The sequence below is a fragment of the Petromyzon marinus genome, chromosome 30 (assembly GCF_048934315.1).
Source record: "Petromyzon marinus isolate PM22_M1 ecotype Great Lakes invasive population chromosome 30, UKy_Petmar_22M1.pri1.0, whole genome shotgun sequence".
Classification (NCBI taxonomy): domain Eukaryota; kingdom Metazoa; phylum Chordata; class Hyperoartia; order Petromyzontiformes; family Petromyzontidae; genus Petromyzon; species Petromyzon marinus.
The window spans coordinates 7,624,565-7,651,230 of record NC_133696.1 but is presented as its reverse complement, the minus strand read 5'-3'; the positions used below and the strand labels follow the sequence as shown (position 1 = coordinate 7,651,230).

The following is a 26,666-nucleotide window of genomic DNA, read 5'->3' as shown; positions in this document are numbered from 1 at the left end:
CCAGTAATTGCAACCAGCATCATCAGGCAACAGCCACACATGGCTGTAATGGTAAATGATTGCCACGGTTTATTTGTGTTTTGTTTACGTGATAAACCTCACGACTGGGCTGTGTTGGGCGGTGGCGGGTTTAACGACACATTTATTTACGCGATCTAACCCAAACGCCCCCCCCCCCCCCTTCTATTATGTAAAAAAAGAGCTTCATAGCTTCTCGGATTCCTGCAGTCTCAATAAACATTCCGATTTACATTTATTAGAGCACATAAGTATCTGCCAACAACCGTGCTGGTCACGTGGCGCTCTGGGGGGGGGGGGGGGGGGGTGGGAACCAATGGGGAACTCGACATTCGTCCGCGGCGCCGATCCGCGGCGGGAAATCTAAATCGTCATGCGCGCATGCGCAGTGCGGCCGCGTTCGTAAAAAGTGGCGGGGCCGGGCACCCCTCTGGTGAGGCGGAGCGCGCGCGAAGTTTACTCCGCGAGGTAAAAGGCGACCGTCATCTCCACGAACGCGCGTTAAAAAAAAAACAACAACAATAAAACGCTCGTGGGATTATTTGGCACAACGGGAGGTGGCGCGAGATCGTAACGGAGTTTTATTTTTTGTTTTGTGTGTGTCGGTGGAGGAGGGCCTGGGTTTGTGGGAAGCCTACCGACTTTTCCTGAAAGACCCCCTGCCCGGGGAGAGGGGGTGACGGGGGGTTGTTCGCCGTGGGAGCAAGGCGTGGGGTGGACGTGTAAATTTGTTGGGCGCAATTGCGCTGTAATGTTACAACTGTTGTAAATGTATTTTGCGCGTGCGCGGTGCACAAAACCGGCGACGTTTCGGTGTCGGGAGTTTGCGCGTGACGTGACTGGTCACAGACACCGAGAGACGGGATACTGGACAGAGCAAGCGACAGATAGTGACTGGTGAGAGAGAAAGACGTGCGGTTGAGACGTTCCGAGTCAACATTGACGGACTAAGAGGGCAACACACAATTGCAAAACAGCCAACTGTGCTGGCTGTTCACGCCTCGTATAAAGTCGGGCGATCTTAATTGCTCCCCCCCCCCCCCCCCCCACTATTATTTATATCGTGAGCACCTCTGGTTGGTGTGACTGGAACCCGTAGAAGACGCACGTGCGTTAAATGATCGGACACTTTGCTCCTGTTCTTGTAGTGGGGAGCTGATCAGCAGCTTTTATACATGCTCATATTCTTGGTTCTTTCGGTAAAGTCACGTAGAAGGGAAATAATACTGGTAGGAACGAAGTTGTAAACTGAGTGTACCAGCCTGCAATAGATTAATCCGTCCGTCCGTCCCCTTTCAATACTTTAACGAAGTGAAATCTCGTGCTGTTAGGTGTAAAATCGGCAATAGACAGCACAGAGACTTGATATGTCTTATTGCTCCCAACATTTGGAAGTCACATCTCATTTGCGAACTTCGCTTTTGGGGATGTTTTGCACAATTTTACGTAACAATTTCATAAAATTGCGCAAAATTCAAATGTTCCTACCAGCCCACCCTGCAGGGACCTGTTAAAAATAAAACAATAAAAAAAATTATCACGACGTTTCGGCCACAACGCAAGCAGCCGTCCTCAGGTGAAGAACAGAGCTGTCGGAAAGACCTGAGGACGGCTGCTTGCGTTGTGGCCGAAACGTCGTGATGATTTTTATTTTATTATGTTTTAATTTTATTATTTCCCTTCTACGTGACTTTACCTGAAAGAACCAAGAATATTAATCCCTGCAGTCACGAAAGCTTTAAATCGAAATATATATGCTCATGTCGAGGTGGGTGAGTGAGACAGCGGACGGCTTCAGGAATAGCCTCGTTAAACGTCTCTTAAATACTGCCGGCGAGTGATCGAAGAGGGCAAGGGCAGCACTATTGTGGCCCATAGTTTGAAACTGGCGACCAGAGTCCACCGTCGACTGCACTCCACCGTCGACTGCTCAATTCACAAGCAGGAGGTCAGGAGTGAAATTTAGGTTCAAGGGTCGGTTCAATCCAAAACCGTTAAGGGTTCGATACAATGAATACCACGCTGTGATTCTTTTACTGACAGACTGACCCACTTTATCCGAAAGTGGAATTTTCAGCAATATATTATTAATGAGAACCCCTTGAATAGGGTAGATGAGTGTGCTGATTATCTCCGCACATGAATGTATAATTTCCACGACTGGCTTTGTACTGCCATAAAAGATAAGCACTGCACTATTGTTTTATTTGAGCAGGTAGAAACTTGAAATCCTATTGAAACTTCAGATGTCCTTTAGAAATGCAGATCTGAGGTCGGGGACAACTGTGAACCACCCAGCAGGAATGACTTCACAAGCTTCATAGTGCTTTCCCTTTTCAGCCCGCTTAGGAGGGAATCTAAAAAAACCCAGCCCATAGCCTCACACATCAGATTGACTTTCTTATTTTAAGGGGAAACATCAAAGTGACATCTGTCATCGCTTGAGGGTTTCCCCTGTGATATGTGGAATGACAAATACCCATGTTCATGACTTTGCCCAGTGTGACCCCACGCCTTTTAAAATAGCGGACACTAACTTAATGGGCATACTTGCTAGAATGAACTTGATGTTTTCAGCAAGTATGTAGCTCGCTGAGATGCATTATTTACAAGCGCGTTATTATGTAGGGTCACTTGGCATTCATATAATTGTAATCTCGGGTAATAAAACACAGTATTTGAGTTACCAAATTTGGTGTGAGTGAAGCTGAGAAAACAAGGCGTTCTTTTGCTCGTTACGACAGGACATGTTGAACGCGGTTTTTGAAATGGAACATTAACATTTGCTCAGATATGTCCTTGAGAAAACAGAACAACTCTGGTGGCACCTGCCCAGTTGTGTGCATACCCATTGAAAATGTGTCTTGTTCGTCGTTTCCTAGCAGCGAAACATGTTTACAACACACGCTGCTTCAGCCAGAGAGTTGTCAGTTGTGCAACACGATTAGGGAGTAAAATGTCTGGTTTATAACATTCTACAAAACATTTTAATAGAGTTAAGGTCTACATATATTTGTGTTTTTAAGTACAAAGTGAAGTTCGTACTGAAATGTATAGGATTGACGTAACAGAGGAGTGTCATAACAGGAGTAATTCATTGCTTTTTCAATTGACTAACACACTTCGTCATGCTTATCTTACTGCCCTGGGAAATTTAGCACCAAGTATTGCAGGCAAAGGGTGGTACAATGTCCTTTGGTACTGTTACTTGTCCAGTGCCCAGCATGCCATATGGAGGTGACAATTTTTTTGTACTCCTTATTTGAGCCACTCGGCAGGATAGGTGTGTCTGGATTAGGGCCAGTGGTCACAGATAGCATCAACGATGACTAACCGTCGCTCGGTGTAGTGTTCAGTAATAAGGCAATTTTGATTTTTTTTGTCAAGCTAAAGCTGTGGTTAAATCATTATAGGCATGTAACATTTCACACCAACGCCCACAGGGTAATGATTCGTTTCAATAATGTATTTGTCCGTTCTGTCTCTTCTATTACTTTCTCGTTTGTACTGTATTTTCCATACTGCTTGTGTTAAGGACATTCTGTCATTTGTAATGCCTGTCCTGTGCTGTTTTCTCCGTCTGCATTTGTATTATTTTGCCTCGTATTCATTCCAACCATAAGCTTTAGAGAATAATGTTCATACATTTACTTGAATTTGAAAATAACACCGTTACATATTACGATGCGTATATCGTGAGTATAATGAATCGAATTAGATTCGAAGCTTTCGTGACTGCAGGAATGACTCTTTGGTTCTTTCGGTAAAGTCACGTAGAAAGAAAATAAATTCAATAATAATAGAATACGACGTTTCGATTGCAACACAAGCAACCGTAATCTGATACGAATGAATGAGAAAACAAATATAGTAAACGTATAAATATAATGCAATACAACAGAGAGTCGGCTAACATAACAGTCAACACCCTACCTGGTTGATTACGTTCTTCCAAAGATTGCTAAATTTGAGAGAGAGACAAAACACAACAACAACCGCCATTCGCCACTAAGTGGCGGTGACGTCACCACGACGCTTGTGCCAGGCTATGTGCACCCTGAGGCCACGTGAAGTGTCGAACGCCCGCTGGCAGGAGGTCACGGGGCAGACCCAGGTGCCACGGGTCGACTGACTGAGATGACTGGCTGATGCACCACCTGTGCCCCCTACTGTGCCAACCTGCTGTGCTTTAGCCACCCGGTGCTCCGCTCGTTCTGAGCGTCGCTCCTCCGCCCTCCGTTGTTGTTGGAGGGCGACTACCTCCAACTGCCCAGTAGCATCCTTCACGAGCCTCCTCCACAGAGGCCGATCTTGACACCGCTCGTACCAGTCATCGGCAAGTCCACTCAGCTCCACGTCCTCCTGTACCACATCACTCCATCTCTTCTCTAGCCCGTGCCGCGCCCGCTTAGCCCCCTCAATCCGGCCAAACAAAAGCTGTTTCGGCATGCGGTGACTGGGCATGCGGGCTACATGACCCAGCCATCGCAGCCTTGCCCGCCGGAGGAGCTCACCGATGGGACCTTGCCCAGATCTTTCAAGGATTTGTGAGCTCCTCACACAATCCAGTCTGGTTAAACCCAGGATGGATCGTAGGCAGGCCAGCCTAAATGTTTCTAACCGGCAAAGATGTTCCATTAGTGGGGTCCACGTTTTGCAAGCGTAGAGAAGGGAGGGAATGACCGTGGCCGAGAAGACCTGAAGATTAGTGCGGAGACAAAACACAGACACGGAGACACAGACATACACACAAGCAGGGGCGGAGCCAGGGGGGTGACAGGGGTGACATTCTGCGTATAAGTGTACGACACTCGGTCTTGCAGACTCCGTGCAACTGCATTGTCAGAGTGTGTCGCCAACCGATGGCGTCTAGTTCAACAACCTGACTCTCTAATCATTCTTGAAATTAAAATTTGTTGAATGTCACCCCGGCCTGAAATCCTGGCTCCGCCCCTGCACACAAGCAGATAGAGACACACATAGAGACACACAGAGAGAGACACATCATAGACAAACAGAGAGACAACGCCTCTGTGTCGAGGTCTTAAATAGAGAGGGGGGGGGGATTGGGGTTGAGAAAATAAAAGAGTTGTGTGGAATTTCTGCCCATAGCGACGGAGGAGAGACAATGGACTTATAATTATGATTGAGTTTAATTTATTGTCTTTTTACTTGACCGAAAGAAGCAAAAAGTATAAGGAATCGACTTGAATTCATAATTCGTTCCATAGCTACTAAATAAACTAATACAGTAATACCTTGGATTGCGAGTAACTTGGTCTGCTAGTGTTTTGCAAGACGAGCAAAACTTTTAAACAAATGTTAATTTGATAAACGAGCGAGGTCTTGCAATACGAGTAGTAGGTATACGCTTTGTCTGCCGAGCGTCACGTGATCACAACTGCTATACGAGTGCTTTGGATTACGAACATGTTTCCGGAAAGAATTATGCTCGCAATCCAAGGTCTTACTGTACCCCCTTCATTGGACAGGCCGCGAAGATGCAGGAGGCGGTGAGGTTGGTGTCGTGTGGTGATGACATCCGCCTGTGGGATGCACCGACCCTCACTCTCATCGACCAGTTCAACCCGCACAGCACCGCACAGAGCATCTCTTCGCTCACAGTCTTCGGCCATCCTGACAATATCCTTTTTGTGAAAATAATGTACAAAGTCCTTTTGTCAATCAGAGGACTGAATAAGTTTCTCCCTGCGGCCGGTCAGTGTGGTTTGGTGAAGGTAGTGTGCCAAGACCAGTTCAGATATCACTTGCCACTGATGTTAGCCGTGGCTGGGAATCGAACTCCGGTGGAAATGCTTGGATCCTATAGCCACCGCCATTTGTTAGCATCTCTCTTCATGCCATACATCAGTGCTGTGGGTCAGAAGCAAGGAGTGCTAAAGTGCTGTCAACCATTTCGAGCCGTCTGGAAAATATATTTTGCTCTGCTGAAGATGAAGACAAATGGTGGACCCTCTTACTTGATGGAGTGAGACCTCCTGATTGTGTTTTCCATCACCGTGTTATGATGAGGCTTTTGGAGCGTCTTGGCCGTCTGCCGTGTTTCATACCGATCTATGTTTGCTTTCATTAGCCCTGGTGAAAAATGCTTTTTAAGTGCCGACCTTAAAGATAACATAAGCCCCCTGGAGTGCAGTGACCAAAGAGCTATGCTTCTTGACGATAGCCATTCTGCTGTGCCTTGCACGGTCATGAAATCAAAAAGCTTTTCATTTTATCGTGTGCATGCACGCTGGCAGGAGGTGCTGATGCTAAGTTGCGTTTGCCTTGACATGCGACTAACGTCCCTTTGTCCTGAGTGCCTCTGAGAGTGGCGACCAGATTACTCTCACAAGCTGCAAGGTGGCTTGCATCACCGTTCTTCAGCTTGCCGAGGACGTAAGATCCAATTTCCGATTAACAATATAATTGTAAAAATATTAAATGTAAATGATCGCAAGACTCAAAATTGCACAAATAGTTTTTTTTTTGTTGTCAGCACATATCAAGGTTGTGCATCCTCGACTGTGACACAAATTTCAATCTTAAAGGAGAATAAAATACTTTAATCTTATGGTAAAGTGTATTATATTATTTCAGCACTCTATTGACATCACTCTCATAAGTTTTAATACGCCAATGCAAATACATCACTAGAGAGCGCTATGGTAGCACCCTTGATCATAACCTTAAAGTAATTATTGTGCTTTTCATCTTGGACAGCTTTGGTACCTGTCACTTAAAAGACAAACAATTGCAATGTATATTTCATTTTGAAAACATAACATTTGTTTTTGCCACATGAGTTTTTCTTTTGTTTTTCATTTCCCCCCCACACAGAAAGGACAGACTTGTGTCTCCCTCAGCTCCAACAGCCAGTTTGTCCTGAGCGGAGGAAAAGATGGCTCCGTGAACATCTGGGACCTTCATACAAAAAAGCTCCAGAAATCATTCACTGTGAGTTTGTCCAACACCCGCAGACTGTGGGAATGTAACGATGTATCTATTCATCCGGTAAATCGAGTCTTACTCATACAGCCCTACTGTCAATCCCCTGCTGGATGAGGGCCTCCACAAAGTGAGTCGTTGGGGTTGTTTGTTCTCACTTCACCATGCTCATTCGTGAGGGTTGGTGAAGATGGCTCGAGTACAGAACAATTGAATTTGGCTACACTGCCATGTAATCTTTGGCATTTGGTCTATGAAAATTTCTTGGCAACCGAGAAGGCAAATTGCGCCCATTGTGAATGACTGCAGGACCACAGCGCTGCGGTGACGTGCGTCTCTTACAACTGGAACGACAACTACGCGGCGTCGGGCTCCCAGCACGGAGAGATTATTCTCCACAACACGGTGACCAACCAGGCCAGCGCCCCCTTTACGCATCCAAAATCCCAGGTGAGTGCCGTGTGATAGTGAAACATGGGTACGTAAATGTTTTGTTACTAAAGGTGTATTTACTTATTTAGTCATTCCTAATCAAGCGAGAGTCTTGTGTTCAAGGCATACTTGGATTGGACACAGCTTTGCTTTCATTGTTTTTGTTTAAACCTTTGATCTTTTTACTTAGAATCTGTATTGCATTTGTTGACTTATTGTCTGGTTGATTGTTGGGTCAGGTCTCCCGAGACTAGTAAGGAATTTGGCTGGCGAGTTTTCTTCACCCACTAACCGCATTCCCATCTCCCCCACTGCAGCGTAAAAAAAAACCCTTCAGTTTTTATCCTCATTTAATTTCACGTGAGCTGTTTCGATATGTCTTCAGATAAAGTAGAACGCTCATGACTGTGACAGAAAGGCGTTTGTTGCCTCCCCTGCGGCCCAGCAGCCGGTGCAGGACCTGCAGTACTCGTACTTCAAGAAGGCGCTCTTCGGCAGCGTGTCTGACGACGGCTCCGTCGTTTTGTGGGACGCAAACGCGCGGCGGCCTCACCACGCGTTCACCGCGGCGCACAGGGCCCCGGCGTCAGCGCTCGCCTTCTCCCCCGTCAACGACCTCCTCTTCGTCACCGCCGGCCTCGACAAGCGGATCATCCTCTACGACATGGTCAGCAAGAGGTCTGTCGCAGCAGATGTTTTGCCTGTTGGCCGAGTCGGCCCCTTGGAAAAGTAGCCTGGGGCTTTTTCGCGGGATATAAGCTTCAGATTCTGAAAAGTGCATGTTGTGGATTGGCATTTTTCAGGCTTAAGGAAAAAAACGAGACGGAACTAATGGTACAATATGAATTAGAAGAATAAAATAAAGTTTAATTATTTCATTAAACAAAATATTTGACCAGCTAAAAGCCCTTTTTGAAAAGTGAGACCTGCATTGAGAATTCAGAGCCGAAATGATGCTTGACAATTCATTGCTCCGATTAGCTCCCCGCATCTCCGATTAGCATGGTTGGCTATGTACGGTGCGAAAGAAGTTCACCATACATACATGGCTGAGCAATCGCGCATTTTTCGCTTGTTGCAGATCACAGATCAATCTGAGCGGTGCGTGATTACCGTATTTTCCCGCATATAACCCGCATACGCATATAACCCGCAGACGCATATACCCTACAAAAATAGCGTTTTGTGTAAAACAAATTTCAAATAGCACCTCCATATATCCTGCATTCATTCATATCTTTAACGTCGTTACCGCAGCTTGATTCCATCATTAATACGAAGTTTACATTTGTAATACATTCTACTATCAATTGTTAACATTTAAATCATAACGTGCACAAAGAAAACAAACTAACCGGAAACGAGTGAACTTAAAACAGTAAATAAGTAGCAAACTAAATATCCAGTACAGTTTTAGCACTGGTAGATTGCGCACTGCGCAGATAATAGCGGCAATACGGTAACGCCGTTGCCTTCCCCCCAACCCCCCACCCCTCTCTCCCCCAAGCTCTCCCGTCGCCGGTAAACAAAGTGCGCCCACTTCAAACATTGTCGTTTTATTGTACAAACAATTTGAATAATTTAAAACGTGATAACTTGTGCAATTTTAGTGTGAGTGGTTTATTCAGCAGTGCTTTAGTCAAAGGTAAGTGGATAGACCTACCATGAAAAAATTAACGAGTTATGACATGTCACACGTGTAAAATATTTTTGGGATAGCCCGCACCTCCATACACCCCGCAGGGTCTTGTTTTGTTTGTAAAAAGGGGTATACCCCGCGGGTTATATGTGGGAAAATACGGTAATTCTTGGGTGCCTAAACCATAAATCTGTGCCTTCTGCTTCACAGTGGACGTTAAAGATCCTGTGACAGTTATTAGAAAATGAGTAAGCCATGTGTGCTGGCGTCATGGTTAGAATTTGCTACGTTTGATAAACTAATTGAAAACTACTAAATTCTGGAAATCACGTAGCAACAGATGAAAGCCAAAGTGCAGGCCGGTACTGCGTACACCCTGTGCCACACAGCGGCAGCTGCCACTAGGATCTCCTTGGCTAGACCACAGTCGGGCATTGAAATGGTTGAGATGACATGCGATATAAGAGGCTTTGAGTTGCTGAGGAGGCATTTAAGCAAGCGCCCTATGAATGGCAATCCTTATCCGTCATGCATCTCCGTGTTTGGAGTGCAGTTGAAACCTAAAATGCCGCGTGTGCAAGCGTTGGATGTTAACGAAGTTTGATTTCCTTTCTCTGCGGGTAGCATACTGCGCTCCGTGACGGCGGAGTCTCCTCTCACGGCGGTGGAGTTCATGCCGGATGGATCGACTCTGGCGCTGGGAACGTCACGCGGAAAGCTCATCCTCTATGACCTGCGCATGATGTCGGCGCCTTTGCGCAGTGTCTCGGCACACAAGACGTCCGTGCGCTGCCTTCGCTTCCACCACAAGCATGGCGCTGCCAAAGTGAGCCGGCACAACCCAACCATTGTCTCTCGCACGAAGTTAAACAACTCTCCCCTTGTGTGTGAACTCAGCATAAAAGTCTTGGGACTGTTTGATTTTTATAAAGACTGGCATGAAATATATGATCCAAATCATATATGCAATACTGTGAAACAAAGCATGGTGGCGCAAGACTGGCGGATGATCAAGGGGAACCGCACCGCGGATGTGGAGTGATTCAATCAGCTCATTTGCACGCGCTGGGTGGATTATATCATTGTGAGACCATGGGAGATGGCGACGGCTTTGGGGGGCTTCATTCATACGTAGATTGTTTATAGCTAATGATCATCATCAATTTGTGTGGTGGTTCCCGGTGAATTGTTACATCGCACGATCACGAAAGGTGCCAATTGCTTGGGAGGTGGTAATGGCCTTCGTCCAGCAATGGATTGACCATAGGTCATGAAGATGATGACTGTACCACATATGACCACATTTACAATTATACTTCCATGAGGATTACTGAGAGTTGATACGTTATCAGTGTAAACATGCCACATACACTGAGAGATAGAAATGTTAGTGTACACCCTGTGCCACATAGCCGGCAGCTTGAGCAGGGACAGTTCTCCTGTTGTATCTGTTCCACCTGATGACGGTCGCTTGTGTTGCGATCGAAACGTTGTGATTTATTTTATTTTCTATCTACGTGACTTCACCGAAAGAACCAAAGAGAGTATGGATTCCTGCAGTCACGAAAGCTTCAAATCGAAATGTTACCATGTTCATCTAATTCTATAAACAGGTAGAAGAAAGCTAAATTTAACACGGACTTATTATTTTTTTAAATCTGCGCGTCTCGGGATGTATTTCTGTTATCATTGTCTACCTTCAACCTTCACCTCACTCAGCTGTCATCCACTCTCTTGTCTCCGTTTCTTCTTTGTATAGTCGGAGGCTCTAATTCATAATTTGGTGGAATCCACTTTTTGTTTGATTTTCAAGATGGGCAATCCAAATTGGCAACAGTTAGTGGCAACTTTCTACATTTTCTGCCACATATTTTGTAAAATAGACCTTTTGAAGAGGAAATTATAAAAAATAATTGAACAAATCATTATTAATGCTGTATTAGCACATACAAAATCCCAGCACCTTTGTGATTAACATTGCCTCAGAGCACAGAACTATATACAGTAATAGGCAAAGGCTTTGGGCAATGGCGAATCTTTTTATAAAACGTTAGCTTACTTATATATTTTTCTCACATTAATCAGATTTTTAGTATTTCAAGATAATTGTTAAATGTAACATTTATATTATTATTTCGTGACTTTTAACACGTCTGCCTTTTGTTCATAACTATTATTTGTCAAAAAAACTTAGCTTATATATATTTCCCATCCCCACCCACCCCCCCCCCCCCAAATCTCTCCCCATCCAATTATTTTTGTCCCTGTAGTCGTCTGCGTCAAAAAGTGCAGCGCCCTCAAAGGCCGTGGAAGCGCCTTCATCTTCCCTGGCCGGAAGCCGAGGAGGTGGGGTTGCTGTTGCGGCGCTTGGAGCAGGTGCAAGCGGCAGCAGGGTGCCAGCGCCAGCAAGCGGGGTCATCACTAAAGCTGTCATCGTGGGGCAAAACGGGGCAGGTTTGTCCACTGTTGAAGGCATTGTCCATTTAATTGCATTCAGAGGTATAGTCGTAGTAGTATGAGTGGATAATTACCATTAATTAAAGCCAGGTAAGAGCTCAGGAAAAAAAAAACAGATGGCTTTTGAGAACATATGTGAGTCGGACACTTTGTATATTGATTGCTAAGTAAAGTCAGGTGGCTTGGACAGGACATGTCACGCGTGGGGATGATTGTTGGTGGCCGAGGCTAACGAATTAGTGGCAGTCAAAGGAACGAACATGCCTGAGTGGAGGTCAACCACAGAGAAGAGGCAATGAAATTGTCTAGATTTGGATTGTTGCACTGCCAGGGTGAGAGATGATGATGGCTTTTTTGGAGGGGGGGGGGGGCAGGTGGGGGCCTTTATAACGAAAATGTCTGACGATAATGTTTTAGGCTTGATCTGCAAGTTGGCCAAAAGATGGCGATATGATGATTGACAGCAGTGTTTAAATAAGTGCAGCAAAACAAAACATGCATGACCAAAGCAAACGGAGAAACAATGATCCAGCTCGTTGTTATGCGTTAATGTGTTCATCTGCTGACATTTGGCGTAATGGGCACATGGCTGTGTTGTCGCATCTGCCATTATGAATCTGGCCTCCAGAGGTTTGGTGCAGAACAGGCATCAGAATTTAATGGTGTTGATAATGATTTGTAACTTGTCTCACAATCGTCACTCAACCAGTGGTTGTACTGTGGAAATACTGGCCCCCGTCATAGGAATGTAGAATTTCTACTACTGCCTCGCAGCCACCAGCAGAGATGAGCACCACCCCATGCTCGTTTTAGTTTTTTTTGACAATCATTAACTATATAATATATTCATAGTCTGTTTTATGTCTGCTATGTGCCATTTTCCTTAAAAATTTTTGCAGTTGTCAGCCAGCTAAAATATAAAATCACTTTTGGAAGAGCATTATAAATGTTTCCAATGAAATAACGATAATTAATTTTGCTTTGTTGATTTGTGAGGAAAACTACAAACTTGAAACTCGGGCTATATTTATTACTTTTGCTGCAAAGTCACGGGCATGTTTTTCACCCAAGCAGACGGTATACTTGTTTGATAGTATATTGTCTACATTGTTCGTGTGCTCCTGATGTACTTGCAGGCTTGGTGCAGCCCACCAACCAGAACGCCCAGCTCAGTGGCCATGTCCCCGTTCAAGCGAATCACCTTGACATGCTGGGGCGAGATAGCTTTGGCGAGATGTTTTCACCTGTACGAGAAGGTGAGACGTGTGGAGTGAAGGAAAAAAACACATTTTATTTTTCACAATCTTACCGAAATTGTCAATTTTGGATTACGAGTTTTATTTGTGAACACACTGAATTTTGTATGCCCTTTGGGTTCATGTCAACCATGTTAATGGTTTGAATATATAGACTGCGTATTGGTTTGAATCCAAAGGCATGGTGGTATGAATTTCTAGATGATATAAAATCTGTGAACATGTAATAGTGAATACATAATTCTTGCATGCATGTCTCACGAGCCAAATGATCCATTTTAATTTACTATCACATCCATAATATACATATTTTGAAATTAACATTGTGTTAACAAAAACATCTGTTACAGTTTATAATTAATAATTTTAATACAGAGTTCCAAAACATATGTCTGCTGCCACACCTGTAAAGTCTGGTTTGTTGTCACTGTCAGGGTTGAGCTCGGAGCTGAATTCCTTGGAAAACCACGATCTGTCATCCACAGCTTTCACCAAAACCAGCTGTAAGTGGCAAGCAGTACAGGTACATTTGTAAATATTCCCATGCTCTCAAATAACTGTTACGAGGCCAACACAAAAGACGGTAAAAGGCACCCTCCACCCGGCTTCCCCCCCTTGCTTGCAGTGTCGGATGGCATCAGTCTGTACGCCGCCAGCGCTCACCGTACCCCCGTCAGCCAGGGAGCCGGTTCCACTGTCGCTGCCATTATAACCACCACCATGGCGTCGGCAGCGCCGGTCGCAGAAACGGCGTACACGACGCCGCTGCATTCTGCCCTGCCGCTCATCGACAGGAAGGACCCTGAGCTGGCATTGTTCGTAACACCAGACTCTGTGACGTACACGCCCAAGGAGGTGACGTGGAGCCAGGAGGCCCGGAGCACGGCGCCACCTTCCCCCGGCCAGGTCAGTCTGTGGCAGGTGCTGCTTGGGTTTTAGAAGAAATGGTTTTACGAGAACGTGTCTTGATGCTCAGGACTGCCGCGTCGGGTTTTCCGCCCTCTTCCTCTATCTTCGCTCTTTCCTGTCCTTGGCCATCTCCGTGTTCACGCCTCAGTCCTTCATATTCTGACCTTACCACTCAACTAGGTCTGCCTCTCGGTCACTGTCCTGCTGCTTCCGTCTTAATCATCTTTCTTCTTACGACATGTCTGACCTGTCCGAGTCAATTTTGTTTGAGCTTGTCTGAGATCGGCACTACTCTTTCCCTCATCTGTGAAAAAGAGCTTCATAGCTCATCGGATTCCTACCGTCTAAATAAAGATTCTGATACATTTTTTTTTTACACGATCCAGTCTTGTGATCTGTGAGATCCGTCTTCATTCTGAAGTGTACGACATCTGCTCCTCCCTGGTGTTTAGTACTGTTGGTCATCATTGGTCTTTGACTGTTGTAAATACTTTCACAGTCATTTAGATTGGATCGGAATCTTCCTAGCACATCACTCCATTTATTTACATTTCACCTACACCTTGTGGGTCTTTGCTTTGTTTTATCCAGTCGCTATCCTGTTGTGGACCCTAGATACTCAAATATGTGTCGGCTTAAGTTAGAGGGGTCTGCATCGCCATTGGAGATTGGAATTTCCACCCCTGGTTCAGGGCTGCCAATAAAGATAAGGACCTCCCAAAGTTTGCTTGAATAGGAATGCACGTTAATTTTCACTTGATTCACTCTTTTAAATAATGTCATTGCAATTGCAATACTTGTTGTTGCTGAAGAAAATGTTTCTATTCGTATTGGTCTTTTTGCAGGGGTATTTAAATTTACGTTCAATGTTGGCCAGTACGCGTTTAAATGGAATGTCATCAAGTGGCACTTCGACATTCTTGACCTTTCCGTTGACTGCGCAGGAAAATAGCACAGCGCCTCAAAAATAGTGGCACATGGTATACGTTCAGCATTCATATACTTTGGTATATGTGGAAATTATTTCATTTTTGTTGTATTGGTTTTTTTTTCCCTCGGCATTCTTTTTTAATTACTAATCATAGACCGAGGACCAACCTTTACCGTGACACTAATCGTGAATGCTTTATGTTATCGAGTTACTTTTCAACATTATGAAAAAAACATCGAAATATTCACAATACATGTAAATATTTTATTTTTCAAATAATTAAGCAACATTTTAGTTATTTTAAAAAAGTGTTATTTGTGAAAGTGTTATTGTCGTATACATTACACTTTGCTCCCGTCTTCCTTGATTACAATTTTTACACACGTGAAGAATACTGATGTTGAAGGATCCCTTACTGTGTCAAGCATTTTTGTACTCTGTTAACATGCCTAGTGTGTTTCTAACAGTTTTGGTTTATTTTAATTGTTTGTAACTTTCTGAGCCACCCCAACTGGAGAACTGTGAAAAAGAGCTTCATAGCTCATCGAATTTCCTCCAGGATAAATAAAGATTCTGATTCCAATTCCGTTGTGTTGACACCATCGCTGCGCCCATCACCTGCTTTCGCTCCCACAGTTTGCCACGCGGCCGGGCTCGGTAAACTCCAGCAACTCCGAGCCGTACACGCCGACGTCCGCTGGTAGCGCAGCTGCCCTGGGCGCGAGCCCGCATCTGAGCGGGCGCGAGCGAACGGCTGGCGGGGACGCTCGTGTCTCCGGCACTCCAGTCCTCCCGGCCACATGTGAGAGCCCTGTTCTGTTTATCGGCGTTTGCGAGATGGTGGCAGAGCGTGGGAAGGCGCAGGGGGGTAAAGTTGCAGGCATGGTAACGATTCGCTCCCTCGCGATTCAATCCCTTTGCCACAATTTGGGATTTGAAGCAAGAATGGATTATATTCCGCTTTGTAGTGAATTTGGCGCATATAGTGGCTGCATGGGTCACGTAAATCGATGGCATTCTAAAAGTTATTATATGCACTATTTTGTGCAAGTATCATTTCTGTAAAAATACCTATAATCGATTAATTGACGTGTCCACCTGTACTTTAGCCTCCTGTACCCTGGGCCATGCTGTGGTGTTGCCATCTCCCAAGTGGTCTTTTATCATTTCAACTTATTCCCTGATGTTGTTGCTCATTTAATTTACGCACGCGGTAATGGGATGCGGTATTATTAAAAAGCTATATGAATTGAAATTGTCGTTACATTCGAAGTAACCCGTGCTTCTATCAGTGACTGTCTCTTTGGTTCTATTGGGTAAAGTCACGTAGGTAAAAAATGCGTGACTTTACCCAATAGAACCAAAAAGTATGGATCATAGCAGTTACGAAAGCTTTAAATCTAGAAGTGACTGTCTCCTCTCTGTGAAGCGTCTTTATTAATACCGCTTTGTCCCTTTGTCTGCCCTACACACCACTGTACTCTTTTCCCTATTAAAAAAAGTAAATTATTCCAAGTGCTCTCAATGTAAGCAGCACCTTGAGATGCAGACACGTCTAGACGCTATTATGAAACCCCATTTTAATTGTAACCAACGTTTAAAATAATAACAAACCTTTTATGAACGTTTCTCACATCCCTCTGTGTTAGTGTGAAAATGAGTGCAAGGAAATACCATGGCCTCAAAGATTGTTAACATAAATTGTAGATAAATTGAGCCACTGTCTTTTTTAGAACAAATCACGTAAGATAGATACCACTACCTTTGTCACTAACACTGGCATATTACAGAAACATGCGAGTGTATAATAGCTCGATGCTTAAGGCAGTGGCTCTCTTCTTTTGAGATGATGATGAATGTTAGTATGGGTTACTATGTCCTACTGTGTCCAATGGAAGTCTGTCCTGTACAGAGGAAAACAAGGGGATCCTCATGAGATAATTGCCATCGCATAAAAATAATTGCCATCACAATTTCTCATTAACTTTTCATAAAAGTGAGTTTCTACAATCCTGTACCATGAAAAATGTATTTAGATTTTTGCACTGGAGTGAATGTAGTGACCCCTAGCAGCTCGAGGGGTTACTTGAACCAGTTATTTGCAACATATATGATACAAATATATTATGCTTTGATTTGGAGCATTCATAGATTCGTACATATTAATAAATTAATCGACCCAGGTGACCTGTGCAAGAGGCAATATATCGTGTGTCCCACTGGGTTTATTTAATCTATAATAGAGGTTTTTTGGGTTAGATCGCGTAAACATATAAATGTGTCGTTAAACCCTCCACCACCCGACACAACCAACTAGTAAGGGTTGTCACGTAAACAGAACATGCCAATTCGTCACGAGTACAGCACACCGGTGTGTTGGAGAGCCAAGTCACAACATTTACAATCTGAGTAAGACGTCTCGCCAGTAATTACATCTAGCTTCATCAGGCGACAGCCAGATTTGTGGAGAAGTCCACCTGTTTTGTTCCTTATATAGAGGCTACATTATGCATGCGCATTATGCGGGCCCATTGATCTTGTCCTTCCTGTCCATTGTGTGTATTAAAATAGCCGTACCAACAGTCATCCCTAATTGAAGTATGGTGGCCTGTATAGGCATGCATTCAAACTATATTATTCGCTTCCATGCAGCACTAAATATAGAATATGACCCCTATATTCTTGATGTTCCTTATGAAACAATACAATGGGAGTGGCAGAGCATTAGCTTAAAAGTATTCATGCATTCGCTCTCTTCTTTCTTCTCTCTGTCTTAGGGATACGATACATCTCGTAAAGATTATCCGATATGAGTGCCACATTAGTATGAAGTTTTTTCTTGCTATTCAACGACTTCTTTCCCTTTAGAACACTGGCCAAATTGATCAAAGGGTGTTTCAAAACTTGAAGACAAAATCCAGCACTCAAAGAATTTGCCTTGGCATCTGTGCCCTTGTGGTATCTCTGCCCCCGCGGCTCCCCTCCCCTGTGCCATCTCGTGTCACGTGCCACGTAACGTCATCTTTGTTGTTCAGCTTATCGCTGCTTGAGACCTTCCAAGAACAAATGCATGTTGGAAAGTTATTACAGAATCCATGCACATTCATGGTTTTTATTATTTGCTTGTTTGACTTCGGTCTGACAGTCCAATGTGTATATGCCAACAAAAAAGTTGCCTCCATCACCCATCCCTGAAGCCTCGTGCCCATCTGCTGTTCCACTCATGCCCCTTTGCCTTGCATTTTAACCTTCTCCCTAGGGCGACGCTCATTGATCTAGGACGGCTGGCGTTGCTCCTAAGAGCGAGCTAGCGGCAGGAACGACGTCTGCTTATTTTCTTTTTATGTCTAGGTCTGCTGGCGCAGCGTCCGCATTGTATTGATGTCGCTGCGCCTTTTGTGACGCTGCGCGATCTTAACGAGCGCTTGCTTATGAGCCACCTCAAAGTCACCGGGATGTAAATGCAAACTCTCGCACGCTTTGTGCGTTTGATGGTGCGCTTCAAGTACGGGCAAGTCCTGGCTTGCCATGCCTCGCGTTTGCAAAGAGGCAGTCGAGAATGCACCCTTGCGCTTAACAAATAGGCTTGGGCAGAAATGAGAGCACTCCTGTTTTTTTTTGCGTGCGTTAAATTGTTGCTCTTCAGAGGCCAGCCTGAAACCAAATAACCCAGTTGTTGCCGGTCCCACACTTGTGTACGCTTCGTGCGTTCTGTACCAGTACACTTGCACAGTGTAGCTGCAGTACGTGACAAAAAAAATGTGCGTGCTTTTGAGTTTGTACATTTATCCTGCAAGTAAAAAAACACGTGATCCTCTTGTTTATTTTTGTGCTTGCAAATTTAACGTATGTTTTTATAAATAAAATAATTTATAGTTGTATCATTTAATATGGAGTGGGACAAGAGTGGTTTGCGCTCTACGCTATGAACCTGCGACCTGAGTTTCGATCCACGGCCAGAGCTACCAGTGATGTCTGAACCAGTATTGGGCTAAGCTTAGAACTACATACCTGTCAACCCATACGGTTTACCCGTATTCTTTTACAGGGAAATTGAGTTTTCAGATCCATACGGCTTATAGCCCTTTCAATACAGGCAAAATAAATTGTCTTTGTATTTCTCCCTTGTGATGGGACTTTGTGGGATGAACGTTGAGCTTTATCAGGGCACAGGGTGACCAATAAGGTCTGAATTAGTCTGTAATAAGGTAGGCACCGATAAGGGGTTGACAGGTATGGAACTATGGTAAAAACAACCCGCATGACTGACACTGCGTGGATAGGCCTTCATCCAGCAGTGGATTGACAAAGCCGTGACAAAAATAGGAGTGCAGTGGCATCACTTCTGATGGTGACTTTTGGTTCTTTGTCTCAAACAATGCTTCGAACTCATATGGGACAGACCAGGATACGCGGCCTAGGTATGCATCTATAAAACAACTGTGTGTATTTGAGTTTGCCTTACAATTTGCATGCTTTAAAAATATATATTATTGCTATTTCAAATCACCTTGAATGCAACTGAATCTTGTGAGATCTTAGAAGCTAAGCAGGACTGAGCATGCTTAGTATGCAGATGGGGGTGTCAGGTTTCGTAGATTTGAGCTCTAAGGTTTGACCAGGAGATAGCAGTGAAGCGATGGAGTCTTGACTCAACCAATGTTGGGGCTTTGGGTGTCGTGCCGTACATAGTACTGTATGCGTGAGTTTTCTTCACATTCCGTTTTCCTCCCAAGCGTGAAAAAACAATCGCGGAATCGGCCAAACATTGCGATGCAGGACAATCTTGAAAAAAGTATCGAGACTTTAATCTCTCCTGGATGAAATGCTTCATTATTGATTATTATTGATTACAATTTTTTTCGCGTGTACATTTTCTCGATCTAGACACGGCGGTGACGCCACCCGGCAAGCCGGCGGTGGAGGTGGCGGGAACGCTGGCACAGCGAGTGGCGGACGTGGTGCAGAACGGCGAGACCCACCAAATGCTCACCCCCTTCCAGGTCGACTTCATCCGAGGCATGATCGAGGACACCATGGAGACCTACACGTACGTGTGTCTCTCCTGAGCCCCCCCCCCCCCCCCCCCCCCCCTTGCGTCGTTTTTGTTCTCACTCGTGTTGTCGCGCAGTCACAAACATTCCGTTCAGAAGTCTTGCGGAGAGCAGTGCATCACGTTATATCGGAGAACCGCCTAGGAAGATTGTCGCACGCCTACTTCTGTGTTCCCCTTGTCATAGGTGACATTTTTTTATGATTGTGATGTACTCATTTTGGGGATAAAAACCCCATAAAATGAAGGATTAATTAATTAATTAATTCTCTCAAATAATAATTGATGGAATCTTGTTTTTTTGTGGTTGCTTAGTCAGATATATTGGCAATGCCTTTGATCCAACATTTCGAAGGCAAGAGTTGTGGTGGATCACCTATATTTGTGAAAATGTTTCATTTGAAAGGCATAGGCCAAACCCTAATCCCAGTAGAAAGAGGTTTTCCGAGATGAAAATTTTACACGATTGTTATTATTATCATCGTTAAGAGGGCTACCAATTTGTGTTTGTCATGCAGGGATGCATTCCATCGGGACATGGTGAACCTGCAGGTGGAGATGCTGCGGCAGTTTGAGATGCAACAGGTGAGTCGGCACGCCGCTGTGAAACAATCCAGGGTGTGCGCGTATAGTTAGCAATTCAGATTTGTCAGCTCCATCGTTCAGAGCGACGCGAACCAGAGTAGACGTCACCCGAGGGTAGAGTCACTGTTTCTGTTTCCTCTGGGTCACATGCTGAAAGCGGAACCTATTGTAACAGCCCTTTTTTCAATCTGCCGCTGGATGAGGGCCTTTTGCGCTGTCCCAGTCGTGGAGGATATTTGTTTGGTCATTGTAGTTTGATGAAGGCAGCGAGAATAGATGTTTGGGGTGCCGCGGTGACGAGATGTTATAACTACCTCGCCTGGTATACAGGGAGTTTGCGTGTTCTCCCTGTGGTTGTGTGGATTTTTCTCCGGGTCCTTCGGTTTTTCCCCTCCACATCTAGAAACATCCGTTTCGAGTATTTGGCTGCGATATATTTCCACGTGATAAGCCACTTAGGTGAGCTATCATTTGTGGCCAGGTCGCTTCTGAAAAAGAGATGTATCTCTCAGTGGTCCTTACCTGTTAAAACAAAATCAAAATATAGTTAAATATAGTTTGCGTATAGTGCAGTACATCAATGGATTTTCCCCGCATTGCAGCTTGAGTCGCGCTCATTGACACGTGCGGTTTGCATGCAAATGATTTGTCACTGCCCTGTGTTCAAGACCTATATGTGTTTGGTTCAGTGTCCTTAGTAGTGGGCGCCTGTTGGCATTGCACTTCTGTTTTGGTTATGTGGATAGTGCGCTTGGAATGAGACTGCTGAATGCAACTGTACAATCTGGCTCTGCCTTTGCAAAAAATGCTAAATTATCTCTTACACAATGAGAACTGATGCTGTAAAGCAGCTTGAATCAGCTCAGTAGTTTGTTTGCCAGGGAATAAGGCGTGCCGTTCATTTTGCTTTTTGAAGTTAATCCAGCATATAAAATAAACATTCTGCGTATCCTGACGTTACTTGCCAGTAGGTTTGTTTGATTTTTATGGAACAGTATGTATGTATGAGTGTCATTTGTTATTCCCAACACTAAGTAAGATATGTTGGGAATATAACAAAGGAAGAAACATCCGATGTTATGCTTAGCATGGCGCTCGTCTTAATTTTCACATGGCCAGCAATTCGAATTTCATTACGCACAGCGTAACAATTTTGAATTAACTCCTTTTCTCAGTTTTATTTAAAGTTAACATGAGAATAAACTGTGCTTGCACGAGTCTGTGTATGTGGGTGTGTGTGAAGGTGGTCGGGCGTGTAGCTGGCCACCAACCCGCTCATGTGCCATGCCGGCCTTCATAGGTGCCCACTAACAGCACTGCCCCTACAGTCTGTCAAGGCTACACAGGGGATTTTTGTCTTTGTGTGCACGTGTATGTATTTCTATATTTTGTGTGTCTACATGTGTGGGGAAACGTGGTTAGCCCACTGCGCTCCAATCAAAACGGTTTTCATTTGTTTCCCATCCAATACTAATTTCAGTGGCAAGTGATATCTGAACTGGTTTTGGGCCCTCATCTGGGTTGACTCAGTACGTGGTGCGATGTGCAAACATCAGCGTTGGGGAGAAGGTGGCTAGGCATGGTGCTGGCCAGACCACATCATTGTACGCTCTGCCAGCCTTCATAGGTGCTCGTGAACAGCACTTGCCCCAACGGTCTGTGTATGCTATATGGGGAATATTTGTCTTTGTCTGCATGTGTGGCAACATGTGCCTGCGCATGGGTCTTTGTAGGGTATGCGTTTATACGTGGTTGTATGTTATATGTGTGTGCGCGTGTGCTTGGGCTCACCGGACCGTTCAAGAACGTGATGGAGTCCCTCCTGGAGCGCTACTCCATCAACTACACCCTCGTCGCCGAGATCGAGCGCCTACGCGAGGAGAACAAGAAGCTTCGCTCCAACTACTGACCTCTGACCTTCTCGAAAGTTAGATCCACATGCGAGCGATAGGTTGCCCAACTCGATTGCGTGCAACTGAATCGCGTATGTGTGGATGTCTCCAGCAACCGTTGTTCACAGCCGAGACACACTACTTTCAAGCATTGATCAGCCCAGCGATTTGTAGCGATGTAATTTTGTCATGCGCTGCACACTTGTGAACTTTCAGTCAGTCGTTCCAATCATAGATGCGGCGTTTAAGTTTGTCGTTGCTTTTAATGTCCTTGTTCCGCAACTATTCGCTCGGATGTGGACAAAGCAGTTGCAAGCGATTACTTGGTGCGATTTCAAGAGCGATTTGGTTGCGCAACTGTTGGCTTCAGTTCTGGGCCACGGTAAAGACGACTACTGACCCTCTCCCATCCACTTCTGCTGGAAGTTTTAAAGCAATATGTGTGGAGATAACATTCACTATGGACGAACAGCAATAACCATTCGTGTTCTATGTCCCTCTTGTAACACGCTCATTGCCATTTACCTGTACATATGTCTATATTAATCTGGGGAGCGGTAGTGTCGCGGTTAACACGCTGCGCTACGAACCCGGCGACCCAAGTTCGATTCCCGCTCACGGCCACCACAAGTGACGAATATCTGAACCAGTCCTGGGCCTCCACAAGGTCGTCTCAGCTTTAAAATTATTACCTGGTGCGGTGTGTAAAAACATCGCCAGAGGGGAGACGAATGCGGTCGGGCGTGGTGCTGGCCACCCACCCCCTCATGTACGGTGCTGGCCTTTAAAGGTGCTCACGAACAGCACTTATCTAAAAAAAGTCCGTTTAGGCTACAAGGGGGATCTTTCTATATTCACATGTGTGTATATATGTATATTTATGTACCTGTCCATGCCTGTTAAAACGTGATTAAGGGCTAAACATTTTGAAAAGCACATTGAGGAGGGTACTGTACCATCATAGCGGACATTTTTCAGAAGAACGTGCCCAAATTCTTGCGATAAGAACCTTGTTTGCGTAGGTCACTTGGCTCAGGAGTGGAAGGCAAACTGTAGGTCACGTGATCGCACAACAAAAATGTCTGGAGCCGCGAGGAGTATGGGGATATGCCACACTCCTGTATGCAGATAATGCAGTAGCAGCAGAGGTGAAAACGTGGAACTTTTGTAATTAAGACGACCTGCCTGCACTGTCGGAGCCAGTGGGAGTGGGGTGGCACGTGCCCCCCCCCCCCCCCCATGATCCGATCGAAATCCCTAATTTATGATTAAGTGCCAGGGACTCTATGAAATGATAGGACAATAGTCTGAGTCCATAATTGGCAATACATAATGGCAAAGCAGTTATAAGTGACTCAGAATTGTGCGCAGTTGCATATGCAGTACACGACTTGCCTGAAGGCATTCACCTTCAGCGAGCGCGATGCCGATCACAACGCGGTTCGAATTCGATCCCTCGATCGATGGCTGCGCCATCGCCGCACACTCGTCGAATAAAAAGCAAGGGGCAACTCCTTACTAACAACTCCTATCATTTTTCATTTCTGGAGGGGTTGCCCCCCTCCCTAACTGAAAATACTGGCTCCGTCATTGCCTGTGGCTCACTGCTCATCCACCTTTAACGTGGTCCGGTGGCATTTGCTTTGGAGGGCATGAGACATTTAAACCGTATTCATCGAGTGCTAGTGCCTCCTTGGTTGTCACTGCACAAAACACAAGAAATCAAATGTTAAAACAGGCTGTGGGGTGCAGTTTTATCTGAACATGTACAATTAAAACCAGGGGTGGGGGGGGGTCTTTATAAAGGAGTTTATCCATAAATAGCACGTCGGTTAGATATTAACAGCCATAACCTGCCTGGACGAGTTTCGAAAAATTCCAGCGTGGTGCAGTAAGCTATCAAAAATGATTACAGTACATGCAATCTACAAGTCTTCCGAGTTGTACAAAACTAAACACAGCGCAGTTTTTTAGCCGTGCATTGTTAAAAGAGACACGGGGGGGGGGGGTGGTGTGGACAATGTATAAATGCATTTAAAGTGATTTGATCGAACTTTCATATTTGTGTTAATTTAACAGTTTTTGCTCACTCGGTCTGGTTGGAGCGAGCGGTTCCGTGGGAGGTCGGTAAACTTGCCCCGCCAGAGTACAGTGACAGAAAATAACCACATTTCGTGTGTGTGCTGTGTCATGGGTAAAGAAAAAAAGGTCCTGAATAATAAGTATCCTGTTTTTTATGAGTGCCTTTCCTTAATCCGTCGGTGTAAACCCCTCCCAAAGGAGGAAAACCGTTACACTTCAAGATGTTAAAAAGCTCTTGTGTCGGTGCCTTAGTCTTGTAGAGCTTTTGAAAGGAATGAAAAGTAAAAAAAAACCTCAACTGCTGAAACCTCTCTGCATTCATCCTGGTTTGTACCTAGCACCATTTTTCGACATCAAACGTACCATTCTTGTCCTTATATTATGCCTGTTCAACCTCTTATTTGATCATTTTCAATTGGTATGCATTCGGATGCATATTTTTAATGCCAGCCTTTGTACGAGTTTGCGTTCCATGTTGGGTATGGCACTTAATAAACCGGCGATTATTCATGATGCAGAATTGCGCGGCTGTGAAAAAAAGAATCCCATCAATGTCTGTTCACGAGCGTAGGGCATAGTGTGCCTATACGCCATTGAAACACTGCCGCCCACATTTACGAAGTTACGGAATGTTTCTTTGTACTTTTCAAAGGCCGCCCCTTCGATTATAACCACAGTGTGTCGACTTATCTTCAACGGCGCCATTACGTGGCAGTGTCTGGGTTGCTATAATTAGAGCACTCGATTTGCAGTTGGAAGCTTGTGAGTTTAAATAGAAATCGGGAGTTGACTCATCCCGTGTTTGGTTTTCAAAGAACTGGCCCTGCCGTGGGAATGTGGAATTTGCCTCTACTTGCGCAGGGCTGCCATTGGAGGTAAGCCGAATTCTATGCTCACTTGTTGCAGGCAGACTGCCCAATCTTCAGTCGTGCAATACATAAGTGGGCATTCGGAGTGAGTGGCTGGCCAGGTTTGCAAACTGAAGGGCCCCAACAATATTCGAGTACAGAATGCACAGTTTGTACCTAATTCTAAAGATCCATTGTAAATCGTGCCTATAATAAAAAAGATCGTAACAAATGACAACAAATGAGAGTGATTTCAAGAGCAGAATTATTTCAATGTGCACGAATTTTGACTTAAAGCTTTCGTGACTGCAGGAATTCATACTCTTTGGGTCTTTCGGTAAGGTCAGCAGTTCGCCTGCTGTAATTTTTTTACCCAAGGACGATTGCTTGTGTTGCGATCGAAACGTATTTTTTTAATTGTTTTTGTATCTACTTAACTTTACCGAAAGACCCAAAGAGTATGGGCACGAATTTCTTTACGTTTCCGCCAGGCCTGGGTACAATAGAAATGTTCAGAGTAACAATCCTGGCGGTTCGATAAATGTTCGCGATTCAGAATCGCAATTTGATGAGTGATCCACATGCTGTGAATACAATGGCTGGGGTCAAATGAATTTGATAACATGTGGCAGGCCCTTTTGTGAACTGAACGCCTCCCTACGTCAGTTTGGGTGGTGTTTGACCATACTTCCCCACCACGGGTTCGTGAATGGCGATACCCCAAGCCCAGCCACTGATGTGAGCTGCAGCCAGGAATCGGATATTCCGTTCTTACTGGCTGTATAGGGCGGTGCGCGTACCATGCACCACCAATACCTCCACATGCAACGTATGTTGAACTTCTTTCGCACCGTACGTAGTCAACCGTGATAATCGGAGGTGCGGGAGGACGACAAACTAAACAAACGTATGGATATAACAACGTCAGTTAATCTTAATGCGTATATCTTGAGTGTAAAGGTCACATTAGTCGATGACACAACGCACCGTAAGTACGCTGGTGTGTGATACATTGCATTGAGTACGAGGGCCGGTGGCGATGTTTGTCCCAGACGCTAGGGGTTGCTGTGTTTCTGTGTTGTTGCCCAGTGGGGTGAGTGATGGGCATTCTCTGGCTGTCTCCTTTGTGACTCCATTTGAATCGGCGAGCTCTACGTTTAGCAATCATCAGGCGGGCGTGGTGTGTAACAGATGAAGTTGTATTTGGACAGAGATACATGGGTAAAACTCAAGAATGTACGGGTTTTTTTCAACCATGATTTAAATCACGTCGAGCAAGGCGCTAAGTAAAAGTATTAAGTATTTTTTTTTATTTAAACAGGTGAGAACTCAAGATGACAGAATGTCTAATTTGCAAGAATGACCCACATCACCAAGTGACAGAAGCAAAACAAGATAAAGTACCGCAAAATATAACATAAACAAATTGTTAGCTAATGTTGTCCCAAAAGATTTGAATGTGTTGCCACACTCAATTCAAGCAGACCACCACCATCATCATCGTTATTCTTATGGAAATGTAATTGTAAATGTGACCATATGTGGGACAGTCATCGCAATTATTAAACATGTTCTATCCCATCATTAGACCTTTGCCAGTACCAAAATATAATAAT

General features: G+C 44.7%; 1 protein-coding gene across 3 annotated transcripts; it reads left to right on the top strand.

Annotated features, from left to right (window-relative positions):
• The first annotated feature begins 378 nt into the window (after nucleotides 1-378).
• NEDD1 (NEDD1 gamma-tubulin ring complex targeting factor) lies at nucleotides 379-25,292 on the top strand. 3 transcript variants are annotated; one of them, XM_032963391.2, is made up of 15 exons: nucleotides 379-486; nucleotides 5,511-5,661; nucleotides 6,323-6,417; nucleotides 6,859-6,975; nucleotides 7,276-7,416; nucleotides 7,847-8,076; nucleotides 9,662-9,863; nucleotides 11,308-11,491; nucleotides 12,631-12,750; nucleotides 13,185-13,253; nucleotides 13,376-13,656; nucleotides 15,227-15,392; nucleotides 19,478-19,640; nucleotides 20,162-20,228; nucleotides 22,033-25,292. In XM_032963391.2, the coding sequence occupies exons 1-15, from the start codon at nucleotides 400-402 to the stop codon at nucleotides 22,135-22,137; spliced, it is 2,178 nt and encodes a 725-aa protein (XP_032819282.2). In that variant the 5' UTR covers nucleotides 379-399; the 3' UTR covers nucleotides 22,138-25,292. The 3 variants fall into 3 exon arrangements, with proteins under 3 accessions (XP_032819282.2, XP_032819281.2, XP_032819283.2); XM_032963390.2 differs by having other exon boundaries at nucleotides 7,844-8,076; XM_032963392.2 differs by having other exon boundaries at nucleotides 428-451; nucleotides 7,844-8,076.
• Nucleotides 25,293-26,666: the final 1,374 nt, after the last annotated feature.

Coding starts and splice junctions, on each gene's coding strand:
- NEDD1 (XM_032963390.2), top strand. CDS start 400: ATGCGCAGTGCGGCCGCGTTCGTAAAAAGTGGCGGGGCCGGGCACCCC. Junction 487..5,510: donor CGCGAAGTTTACTCCGCGAG/GTAAAAGGCGAC, acceptor TTCATTGGACAG/GCCGCGAAGATGCAGGAGGC. Junction 13,254..13,375: donor AGCTTTCACCAAAACCAGCT/GTAAGTGGCAAG, acceptor CCTTGCTTGCAG/TGTCGGATGGCATCAGTCTG.